The following is a 13,336-nucleotide window of genomic DNA, read 5'->3' on the forward strand; positions in this document are numbered from 1 at the left end:
TGATTTATTAAAATTATTAGTTTTCAAATTTAAATTTTTTTAATTATTATTAGTGTTATTGTTTTACCATTTAAAATTATTAACTATTCATTTATTAACCAGCTGAGATACCCAATGTTGTTTGGAATTAAATGCTCATGCTTTTATTGATGAAAAACTGACGAATTTATTTAATTGATTGGCATAAAAACTTTATTAAAATATTGGTTATGCTTCAGTATTCATAAGTAAAATTTGAATTAAGAGTAGGAAACGTAAGAATTAATGTTAATATTCGAAAGAATGCCAACGTGTCCGTAAATAAAAGTTTTTAAATAATTTACTTTCAATGCAAAAGCTTATATTATATAAAATATGGCAGTACGCAAAAACTTTCAACCGTCTAAAATTTTACTTTTAGTAAAAGATTTAGAATTCTTTTCAAATCAATAAAAGCGTTAACAAAAGTATTATAAAAAATGAAACAAAAATAAAAAATAAACAAAGATAGAATGTTTCAATGTCTCACCGTTGCTTAACTACGGAGTATCAATAAATTTCCTTATTTTAAAATTGTCTGTATTTATTCAATCATTTATTAAATTTTGAAAAATCAATAAAAATTGGAAAATGTAAGGAAATGAATTTGGTATATCTTTATCATTTATTGTGGGGTAATTGTTCTGCATTGATCATTATCATTGATTGTGGGGTAATTAGGCCCGAAGAGCTACTGTGAAAAAATGATAAAATTTCGGATAAGTTCTAATTGATAAATATTTAATTAGCTTTTGCATTTGAAAGAGTTAACAATATTCTTAACTTTTGTTTTAAATTATAAGTGTTCAAAATCTGGTTGGATTCGACCATGTTTTTTAGGAAAACATGTACGTGGAACATACATATATGCATGGCTACAATGGCTTTTATTTATATCAAGATTACGTAACATTTTCAAATATTGCATAATTATTGTTTAAATAATGCTATTAATATTTATTATTAATAACTAATTAAAATTGATAAAATAATAACTCAATATTATTTCAAAATACGATTTACTGCCTTTTCTTTAATCGATAAACTGTCGCGTTTTCTTTACCATGCTCATTTTTAGTCACAATTTTTCTCTCTTTGAATCTTCTGATGAATAGAATTTCTTTCCATTCGAATTGTCTAAGTTTCATGTTAAGTAACTCTATATTTTCCTATAGGAAACGAGTTTAGATAATTTTTCAAGATAGGGTGTACACTTTCAGAATTGTGAAATCTTTTAATTTTCATATTTTATGAAACAAATCATATTTTAATTCATCATTCACGAAAAATTAGGAAAATTCCATGAGGTAATTGAACCCGATGTGGCCTAAATCCCCCATATTGCGTTAATGAAGCGATTACTATATCGTTGCTACGGGAGTTTTCATTAATAATACATCAATCGCATTCTCAGTATCTTCACTGCTACTGAAATGTTACTTTGCCGATGATGCTGGTACCCTTTTCCAACTGTTGCGTCACGCCTTCCGTTACTCGACTTTTCCATATAAATACTGGGAGTTCGATCTCAAACAGCATCATTCTCTCGAAAAACAATCATTTGGGATTACCTTCTCAGGTATGGAAAAACATTCATTTTTTTTTTCTCTTACTTAGCTTATAATACCGATTTTTGTAATGATTAATGAACTTAACTATTTAAATAACTACTCTTTAATAGCAATGATCAAAACTGATTTATGAATGAAATATAGAGAATAAGATTAATAGCAGTATTTATATATTTTTTGATTCTTAGAATTCTTTGATTCTCTTCTTTTGATTATTAGAAATAAATGAATGCGTAATTAACTGCTATACTGGAGTTACTGAAGAAAAAATGTTTTTTTATATTTAGTTTTAAAAAACAAGTATAATAATTTTAATGTGAAAAATACTTTTGCCTAAAATATTATAATGCAAAATATTCTTGACGAAATCCTTTATTTTCAATTAAAATGAGAATATATATCGCATCGAATAAAATCTCATAGTTCCCTGAAAAATTACAGAATCCTCCAAATAAATTTTAAAAAAGAGAAAACCCATAAATTTTGTAAACTTCAAATATGATAGTAACTATTCTGCTAAGTGATTGTTATTATTAATCTGCTGGAAGAGGGCCAATCTAATGAGGTTTAAGGTTAACACACTTTTGGTGTAAATACGAATCGCAGAAAGAAAAATTCCAGAACTTAAAATATACGGAAACAAACCACAATGAATGTTGACATAGCTAACGGACGCGGGCAAATGCTTACTCAGTCTATGATAATGTTTTGTCTTTTATTAGAAGAAAAAAAATTAATAGATAAAGAAAACGTTAACAATCTGCAGTGAATACTTATATAACTAATGGACGCTACTGAATGATAGTTTAGTCTATGATGACGTCATATCTTCTTTTATTCAAAAAATTCATTGCAATCCTTACTCACGCCGAATATCCTCTCTCTTTTTTTTAAATAATGTTTTAGCACCAGGTTTTCACCTTTGTTGATTTGAAAAGTTTTTTACATGTTACAATCAGTTACATTATGGTGTGGAATATCTCTGTCCCTGCAGATACATCAATGAGGGAATATGAACCGAATGTGTGGAGATAAGCCGCAAATATTGACTCAACAAAATATTTTGCAAATTCTTTCTTTCTGGATTTTCTGAAGGATGCTATTTCATGTTTATTTGCTGGAGCTGGAAATTAGTCCAATGATTTTTAAAAATTCACGGTGAAAAGTAGTGTGTTTTTGGTTTAAATTATTAGGTGGTTTAAAAAACTTTAAGGCAAATGGTAAAATCCCATAGTTAATTGATAAACATTTAATTATTGTGAAAGTTGAAAAGCGTCTACAAACTCTTCGATACAAAGATAATTTGTGAAGTGTATGAAATTCAGTATTCTGTTATTATATGATGTAAAAAAAAAACCTAGTTATGAATTTCACATCAGTTCATCAGATGAATGTTTAACAAAAACCACATGCACATGGAAAAGTATGTATTTTCTTATTTTTAAAACAGACTTCTGAGGTTATGTAGTATCAATGCAAATTTCTAACAAGTAAGTACTATTAAATTCATTTGAAATTAAATAATTATTTAAATGGTATTCCAAAGAACTTGATTTCAATTGTGAAGGTAATGTATATCTTTATCAATAGAATTAAGGACATATTTATTTATTTTTACTATGAAATATATTTTTCCAGAACTGAGCTCTATCTGACTTGATAAAGAATTATTGTATTTTGAAGTCGCTAATAGTACTTTTAGAATAAATTTTTAGTATAAGTTTTGTTTGAATTTTTGAATAACGACTAAAAATTTAATTTTACAAAAAATCTTTAATACAATCAGAAATCGCAGATGCCTTCCATTTATTACTTCATCTATTATTACTTCATCTTTAATCTCAAGAAATAATTTTGATAGTAATTTTTAATGAAATAGAACTAACAAATTATGTTTCATGAAGAAATTCCAAAATTATTTATGCGACAAAATTATTATTTTTTATTATCTCTCCTTTCTTTCAGTTGAAAAAGGTTAATCAAGTTTATTGATATATTTATTCTTCAAGACAGCTAGCAATAAAAATAAATAATTTTAAATAAATTTCATTTTTAAAAAGTTTAAAATCATCCCACTTTTCTTACGCGCCTGTGCTAAAATCAAAATATTCTATTCAATAAAAGGAAACCTAAAAAAAATTCCTTAAAAATGAACTACAAGCAAAGCAGAGAAAATAATGCTCAACAACACTCAAAAGATAAGTTTATTCGAAATAGATGCAAAAAACGGTTTTTTTAAATGATGCCATTAAATTATTATGCTATATACCGTTGATTAAGGCAGAAATTATGAATTGATATTGAATACTACACATTTTTAATAAAAAAAATGCTGTTACATGTAAACTCAAGTAATTATAAGTGAATTACTTTATTTAACCTTTAACCGGATAATTAAATTATATTCAATTCGCTTTGCACTGATATATTTCGTTATACCCAGTTAACATGTTTAAAAGGAAAACCCATAGCTCAGAACAAAATCAACAATACAATAATAATATATCATAGAAAGCTTCTAAATATTGTTTCATAACTACATTTAATAGCAGTATTATTTCGGTTGCTTTGCTCTGATGAAAACAATAAAAGCGCGCTTTTAAGTAACAGTAATCAACTTCGTTAATCCGCTTTTTTCGAAAGTCTACGAAGATAACTAAAACGGTAAGACACCAGAGACAATTGATTTCAAGGAGGATCGCAAAATATGCCATAGCGATTTGAAATATTGCACCTAATAGATCAGTAGTTTTACTATGCCAGAAACACGATTGATTGATTGTAAATTGCATTTCATTATTTGCCTACAATTTTGGACCAATTGATACATCTACGCACATTACTTGCTGATAATTCATCTGGTGAAGTTGATGCTATAATAGAATCGATGATATTGGCACATGACAAATATAATTGTGCATGCTGTCTGGTATATAACTGCCCTTTGCCTTCTCTCTACTGAGTTTGAGGTTAACTCACATGATGACAGATGATAGTCACATGACGACTAATGTGACTTAACACCCTTTGGAATCCATTCCCTTGACGACCCATTGCCTTCTCTCTACTGAGTTTGAGGTCAACTCACATGATGACAGATGATAGTCACATGACGACTAATGTGACTTAACACCCTTTGGAATCCATTCCCCTGACGACAATGACATATGGCAAACATAAATTAATTATCATCTATATTTAACAGCCATTTGTCTTTTATGATTTTGTGATTTTGGATCATGCTGATGGTTGACAATCAAACACCAAATTTATCTTCCATTATATAGTTCCTTAATGAGTTTTGGAATCTACTCCAATGAAGACAACGTATGTGACTAATATAACTGAGTATATCATCTATCTGCCCGTTGTCTTTCGCCGTATTATGGCTTCACTTCTTTTTACTTCCTACTAAATGCACAATGGATTCCAAAATTAAGTTAGTGCGCAGCATTTGAAGTGAATAATGAGTGCATAAAATTATTACATTAAAATTCATTTCTCCTTTTGATGATAAGACTAATCATTAAAATTATTTAGAATTTGATTTTTATATTTACAAATTGTTACATTTTAACTTATGTTCTTTGCATTTCAGACGTACCTTTGGCAAAATGAAGGAAATGATGCTGGTTCTAGTGCTTGTAATAAGCTGTTGTTTAGCAGCAACTACTGCAGGTAAGTCAAGAAAAAATTCACATTTAATTTTGGGCACGCAAGTGCCTTAATTCATTATTTTAGAGGATAATGTCAATATAATTAGACTTTTTCAATAAGCATACTAAACACCGTTCTTCTAGTGTCATGATTTTTTAAAATTTTCATATAAGTAAAGAACAAGCATTAAATATTTTCGAAAAGTAACTTCGAAGACAAAAATAAATTTCGATTCTGATCGTACCAAAAAAAAATTTTTATAAATTATCGGGGTCTGTTCTCCTCTAGAAAACCTTTCCGTAACCACATTTTAAGTGATTTCTTCGAGGAAAACTGGACTATTTTTGTCTTGAACTATGTTGTAAGAATTTCTCTGCAAACAGAAATTCATGTAAAAATACCAAAACTAAATTTCTCTTAAAATCTTGCCTACATCGTCTATATTCCTGTGCTTAAAGCAAACTATATGAATACTGGTAGGAAAGAAAATAGTACAAATTCATATGATAGTGAGTCAATTCTTCCAAGGTTCATGCAGTCTCTAAATGAGAAGCAACTTCAATTTTTAAAAAACTCAAAATAAATCTTAATGAAAATATTAGAATTAAAATAAAGAAACTATATAAAAAAGGCTTTGTTATTGCAAAAATATCTTTCATTCAATTAATGCAAATATTTTAAACAACCCTTAAAATATATTTATTTATGAACATAAATAGCATAAAGAGCTCTTTGCATAAGCTAAATTTCTAAGAAAAATTCCAACGGGAAAACTTAACCGTAAAACCATCAAATGACATTTTTCAAACTATCTGATTTGAACTTATAACTCATTAAATTTAGATAAAATCAAAGCAAATAACTTTTTGAAAGTGGCATAATTCCTTGTAAACTACATACAATATATGTACGATATTTTTTTTCTGTTAAAAAATCATAAACTTTCAATGCCTACCATTGGTTATAAATACTTTTATGGCAACTTAAAATAGTTTTATGCGTACAATAAAATACCAGCTGATATTCTGAGCTTTTTACAAAAATAATGATGCAATAAAAATTTTTGCCTCAAAACAATAGATGGAAATAATCAAAGAAATCAAATTTTGTGAAACATTTATTCAAAAAATCTTTTTTTTTTTTTCTCTTTCTTTTATTTTTAGAAACTTCGAAAGAAAAAAGACAAAACTTGAAAACCCTACAGTCTCTTGGATCGCCATTCATTTTGAGCCAAAAACAGAAAGCCAAAGAAAAACGACAAGGAATTCCTGGATTTCCAGAAATACCTGGAATGCCGCAAATTCCTGGAATGCCAGAAATCCCTGGAATGCCTCAAATTCCCGGAATGCCAGAGATTCCCGGAATGCCACAAATCCCTGGAATGCCTCAAATACCCGGAATGCCCCAAATACCCGGTTTTCCAGGATCACCATTCACAATTAAAAATAAACTAGAAAAGAGACAAGGAATCCCTGGGTTTCCAGAAATCCCCGGAATGCCTCAAATTCCTGGAATGCCAGAAATCCCCGGAATGCCTCAAATTCCTGGAATGCCAGAAATCCCCGGAATGCCTCAAATTCCTGGAATGCCAGAAATCCCCGGAATGCCACAAATTCCCGGAATGCCTCAAATACCCGGAATGCCCCAAATACCCGGCTTTCCAGGATCACCATTCACAATTAAAAATAAAGTAGAAAAAAGACAAGGAATCCCCGGATTTCCAGATATCCCAGGAATGCCTCAAATCCCTGGAATGCCTCAAATTCCCGGAATGCCTCAAATACCAGGTTTTCCAGGAGCTGGCAATAAAACAGATAACAGCACAGATGGAAAAAGAGAAGGACCTCAAATTCCTGGCTTTCCTGAAATCCCTGGAATGCCTCAAATTCCTGGAATGCCAGAAATCCCTGGAATGCCTCAAATCCCTGGAATGCCAGAAATCCCCGGAATGCCCCAAATCCCTGGAATGCCACAAATACCAGGTTTCCCAGGATCACCCTCCGTGAATAAAAACAAAGTAGCTAAAAGACAAGGAATCCCAGGATTTCCAGAAATCCCCGGAATGCCTCAAATTCCTGGAATGCCAGAAATCCCCGGAATGCCTCAAATCCCTGGAATGCCAGAAATCCCCGGAATGCCTCAAATCCCTGGAATGCCACAAATCCCAGGAATGCCTCAAATACCTGGAATGCCACAACCAGGTTCATCTACAACCACTACAACTACTGCCAGTCCAAGTGAATGATACAGACGCTTATTGCAATGAAAAATCGACGTTCTTAAATGTTTGAAATATTCTGAAATATGGATTGTTTACTTTTGTTTTAAACTAGTAAATGGTGTTGAGGATTACAATAAATAAATTACTTTTTAACCATCAATACTGTGTTTATAGTTATTACTTCTCCTATGTGGAGCTGAGATTTAATTTTCCAGTTCTTACACAAAAATAATTAATCTACTGTCAGTTTTACGATTTCACCAAATGCATTTTTATAGAGTAATAGATAAATATTTCATGATAGAAGCCATAATATGTCTTTCTTCAAATCTTTTGTACATTCATGATTGCATAAATAGTTAATATTTCTTCACCAGACAGGAAATTACCACACATTAACTGGTGTAACAGTCTTAAGAAAAATTAATAGAAATGACAAATTTCTACTACTTGCTTGCTAGATTAATCCAAGCTTGAAAACAATACTGATTTTACAAATCTATTGTAGATGCTTTAATAAGGTACTTATCAAATTTATAGAAAGCAAATTTCAAACATTAGGGAATTATTATATTTCAAACAAAATAAAATCAATAATAATGAGGAGACAAAAGTTTTTCCCAGCGACTTATATTGAATGACTTATATGCGAAATCAGAAGTAAGTTATTCAAAATAATTTCTTATTTTTTAAGATCATCAGAGTCTGTAAATGGCATTGGTATCGCATCTAAAACCTTTTTTATCTGAAAATTCATACCATTACTAAACAGAAAGATTATACTCGTTGCAAAATGCATTTGAAAAGTTGTAGAACAAGTTTCTTTTTAAAATCAAAATCGTCAAAAATAAATTCATTCACCATTTCGCTTGCCAGTATTTTTCATGAGTGCTATTATTCATCTTATTAAAACAAAGATACTTTGTATAAGCGCTAATTTATAAATAAGTGTGAATATTTTTTTGTCTATCCGTTCTCATGAACAAAATCTAAAATTTCTCTTCTGGACAATGATTTATTCGAAATATGGCGACTGATTGATTTAAAACTAATTTATGGATACTAAAAATTTCATTCACTCTATATTTTACCATTTTTTTTTTTTTTTTATTTTCTCATAATCAGCAAAAGAAAAAGATCTTAAATGGCATATCAGCATCCATGATAAATACTTCTACATATTTTCATTGAAACAGAACTGAAAGAAATAAAAAAAAAAAATGTAGAAATAATAGAAAACTATTTTTAAGTTTACTTCATTCTTATTCTTGATCAAAATTCTTCAGAAATAATAATGAAACTAGTATAGATTCATTCTCATTCAGCCAAATCATCTTCGAACGAATAAAACTAAATTGTACAAGCGATGTCTGTCTACAGTAAAGTGGCCATGAACTATCAGATTGCAGTGAACATGGAAGTCAGTTATTTCATTTTGAAAAATATAAAAAAAAAAAAAAATTCGGGAAAAATGAGTTGTAAAACTTATGACTGGTACTAATTTAACATCAAATTACCTTTTAAATACTCCGATATCTTAATTATAAACAAAAGGCGCTGACATTACTTTCAGACGATAGCGCAAAGCCAATTTATTACAGTTAAGTAAGTTCGCTGTTTAAGAATACATCTATCTGGGATGCGATAAGTTGATATTTTTAAATCACAGATTATTCGTTCTAGTTTTAGTCACATTATAGATCCCATAATCCAATTACTTTTATAACGGGTACCAAAATTTGCAGAATAAAAAAGAACATTATTATAACTACAAAGGGTGTGCAAATTAAAGTGGAATAAGTGTTTATTTCCTTAACTATCACAATCAGACAATACTTCCGATTGCAAAGTTTCATCAAGTAAGATACTAAATGTATAAAATTTCACTGGTTTCCGTAGGCACTAATATTAAAAAGTTGGGGAAAAAATGAATTCGTTTACGTCCCACATAGGGTAAAAATATCAAATAATAAAATTATCTCTTACAATTATCTATGGACTCACAAAGTTTCACATTTCTATCCATACAATTTGAAGAGACATGCTTATTTTTTTAATTTAGAGAGACAAATTTGGATGAAAACAATTCAGAAATTCCAAATTTATTCAATCTACAAAAACTCTTATATTTAAAATATTTGTCTAGTAATATATCATCCAATCATCATAACATGAATGAAATTTGTTAATTATGAATAATGTTGTACACTTTGATTGGTCGATAATTTGAAATACGAAAGAAGGGAAGAGAAACTTGAGAAATTGAATATTTAAGATATCTCAGAGAAGCAAAAATAAAATTCGCTCCCTCCTATGTACTTTCTAAAAGAATGACGAATTTCAACAACGAACACAATGAATATACAGATGATTCATGCTGTATTTAATAGAAATTCTGATCCATTGTAGAAAAATACAAATGTCGCTTTCGAATTACCTGAATTCTTCTAGAAAATGTTTTTATAGATCGATTTGGGGATTAGAAAACTATGAAATCTTTACTTTCTCGTAAGGTAACGGGGATAATAAGACATTATACATGTAATGCAAAAATTGAAATTTTGACTTATTTTTCAAATTGCCTTCATGCTAGCGTGCGAATAATCAGTCCAAAACTAACAATCCAAAATAGATAGTTTAGAGATAATTTCAAAATAATAATTGACATCCATACAATATTCTCAAAGTCAAAGAACAATTACATTTATTACCTAGACAACTACATGGTCTAAGTCCAGAACTTTGCAATTTTAATTTACCTTAGATAAAATCAAATCTTTCGTTTTGGTGAAATACAGTTTGAACAGACGAGGGTTACTTTAAGCGAGATCGAAATATCAATCTTCAAAATTATCTATTTTAGAATGGTAAAAATTCATTGGCTATACAAGAGGTTTATCACTAGGAGCAATTTTTTTTATAAATACGTGGTGTAGCATTTTTGGAAACTCTTGGGTTGGCTTCTTTTGGAATTCAATATGCTGAATGGTAACCGATATATGCAGTTAATTTCGATTAGAATTATGTCTGAACTAAAAAAAATGAATCGACTTCTACAGTACACGCTCTCGATCTCACCAATGAATTCAAAAACCCTGATTTGAAGTCACAAGTGATGAACCTGGTTGCATATGCTCAAATGTTGTTAAAAAAGGCAACTTTGCATAGTTGCCGAAGGCACTCATTTTGAATAAGTTTTTAAGCGCTTTTCAATCTGCCCGCATTTTTTAATTGAACGAATCTTAATAAAAGCATTTGGATTATATACTTTTAATAATCTTCCGCGATATATATATCCGAAAATTACAAAAAAGCCTCGTTCAAGCTCCAGTCAGAGGTAAGGATAAATTTAAGTCAATAAATGTGTCTTTTAATATCTCGTTAAATTGTACGGAGAGAAAAATGAAACTTTGCATCCTTATTGATTAGTGCAAGAAAAATATTTTACTCGCTGACACTTTTTTGGCAAATTTTCGAGGTCGAGCAAAAATTTAATTTTTGTAATTTGTTACTATCCCCTCTCTAGAGAAGCCAAATTTTTTCATACATTTGTGTACTTTATTTCATGATACTTTGCAACTGGTTATACATGACTAATTGCAATCGTTAAGGAAATAAAGGTATGTTCCACTTTTTTGGAACACCCTATATATGCTTGTCTTTATTAAGTGTCTTGGTGTGTAGAATGTTGTGTCTGTAGACATAGTGTAAGACGAACATCCATTCAGAAAGGTAGAAATTTTGTAACAGTAAATAAGATACGAAAGTGTGTTTGTCCTAATAAATGTTATTTTTAACATATTCTTTCCTCATCCCTAATGTAATTGGATCGCTCATCCATTTGTTAAAATTCCAAGCAAGGGTCAGGAAGTTTTAGACTAGCATCCAGTAGCAGCTCTTTCATAACAAGAACTATAAATCAAACTGCCTGTCTCTAATATGAGGATTATATTCCTTTTGGATCCAATTAAAATAAAACTAACAAGAGTCCTTAGCCAACTCACTTTCAGTCCCTAACAATAAAGTAATTAGATTTATGTTACATTTCGAAGTTACGTCAGAGCTATTTAGGGATGGTTATCATAATTTAGAGTCAGAGGATGCGGTTAACACCTGATCAGAGTCGCTACCTGACTCTCCAACTTCCAACCAACATAGGAGCATATGCCAACCAATATAGAAACTTTTGACAATTGACAGCAGATTTTAACAATAACAAGGCTACATACACAATAGATCTTCAGTGATGTCTTGTCTGGAATCCACCATCAAGCGATTCTCAAACAGATGTTTTACAATTAGGTCAATATGGTCATAATAAGAAAATCAAACCTCACATTTCAGAATACAGGGAAAGAAATGATACAAAAGCAAATTCTAGAAATGCGTCACAGAGAAAAACAGACAAACATTTCCAAGTATGAACATAATTCCCTGGTTGTCCAAGTGTGATTTAAGTATAGTCACGATGAACTTTAATTACAATTAAAAGAGATATACCAATGCAATAGATACTAACAATTAGCATAAACATCTTAAGCGCATACTGAAATAGTGCATAGAGGGGAAAAAACCATAATAAATTCTAATATTTCAAAAAAAAAAATTTTTTTACAAGATTGATTATTATTTATTATTATTTGAAACACGTTTATCAAATAGATAAGAGTTTTTGTATCTCATGAAGTTATAGAACTCAATAAATAAAATAAGCACAGAGCCAAATTATTTAAATTTCTTTATTAGATGCTAAAATTTTCGTTCAAGAAAAATGCATGATTATTAAATAACACACTTTTGAAAAATGGGTAGTATAATTTAGATAATAAATATAAAATTATGTTTCAAAAACAAAGTAAGTTTAAAATCTTTTTTTTAGTATAGTTTTTTTAGTCTTATTTTTTAGTATAAAGAAATTAAATTGCATAACAGTCAACAGTATATGTATTTAAAAATAAGAACAAATATTAAATGTTAATAAAATTATCAAGATAGAAAACTGAGATTCAAACAGGCATATAATTCGGTTTATAATTAAAATAAAAACGATTTTTAAAAAGATAATAAATAAAATTTTGTACATATAAAACAGATATTTTGGATATTAACTTTAATGAACCAAAGTAAAACTACTATTTAACAGTCCCCATAATAGTTTTCATAAATAAATTTAATACATTTACATCATGATTATATACACTGAAATGAACACTTTGTATAAATCCCACTATACATAAAAATATTTATAATTCAAGAGAATTTTATACAGGATTCTAATATTTAAATGAGATCCAATCAAATTTACAAACAAAAAACTCATATATATACATACAAACAAATGATGGGAAGCACTAATAATTGCTACTAAACTAAGTAACAATATTAATGCACACGATGTAAATGATTATAGAATATATAAACATATATCTTATACACTTTGAAATACACAGTATGCCAATCAAATATTGAGATTTTGCTTTCCTTCTCTCGGCATCTTACAAATGAATTACAATTCTCTGACATCTTACAAATGAATGTAACTTATTTCAAAAATTATTCATAGCATGTAAATACAAAAGCTACAGTTTTTGTTCTAGCACAATTAATTCCGAATGCATTATTCCAAATATACAATTAAAATTTAGCAGTTGAAAAATTAGTAAAATGCCATTTGAAAGTTACATTATTATACAAAATGTAACAGTCTGTCCACCTAGATTATGCATAATTCAGGAGTATGGATGTTTCAATGAATGAAAAAGTTAAAAAATAGGGTGGCAGCATTAATTTCATTGTTAGAATTTATTGAAGTGTTTCAAATATCTTAGAAGTGTTGAATTAAGGTTTATATGAAAAATTTTTCATCAAA

At 29.2% G+C, this 13,336-nt stretch overlaps 1 protein-coding gene across 1 annotated transcript; it reads left to right on the plus strand.

The window, feature by feature from the left end:
- Positions 1-1,571: 1,571 nt before the first annotated feature.
- Positions 1,572-7,627, plus strand: LOC129960774 (uncharacterized). Its single transcript, XM_056074406.1, has 3 exons — positions 1,572-1,597; positions 5,188-5,267; positions 6,410-7,627. Exons 2-3 carry the CDS (start codon positions 5,204-5,206, stop codon positions 7,489-7,491), a joined length of 1,146 nt encoding a protein of 381 aa, XP_055930381.1. The 5' UTR covers positions 1,572-1,597; positions 5,188-5,203; the 3' UTR covers positions 7,492-7,627.
- Positions 7,628-13,336: the final 5,709 nt, after the last annotated feature.

The sequence above is a fragment of the Argiope bruennichi genome, chromosome X2, assembly GCF_947563725.1.
Source record: "Argiope bruennichi chromosome X2, qqArgBrue1.1, whole genome shotgun sequence".
Taxonomy (NCBI): Eukaryota; Metazoa; Arthropoda; class Arachnida; order Araneae; family Araneidae; genus Argiope; species Argiope bruennichi.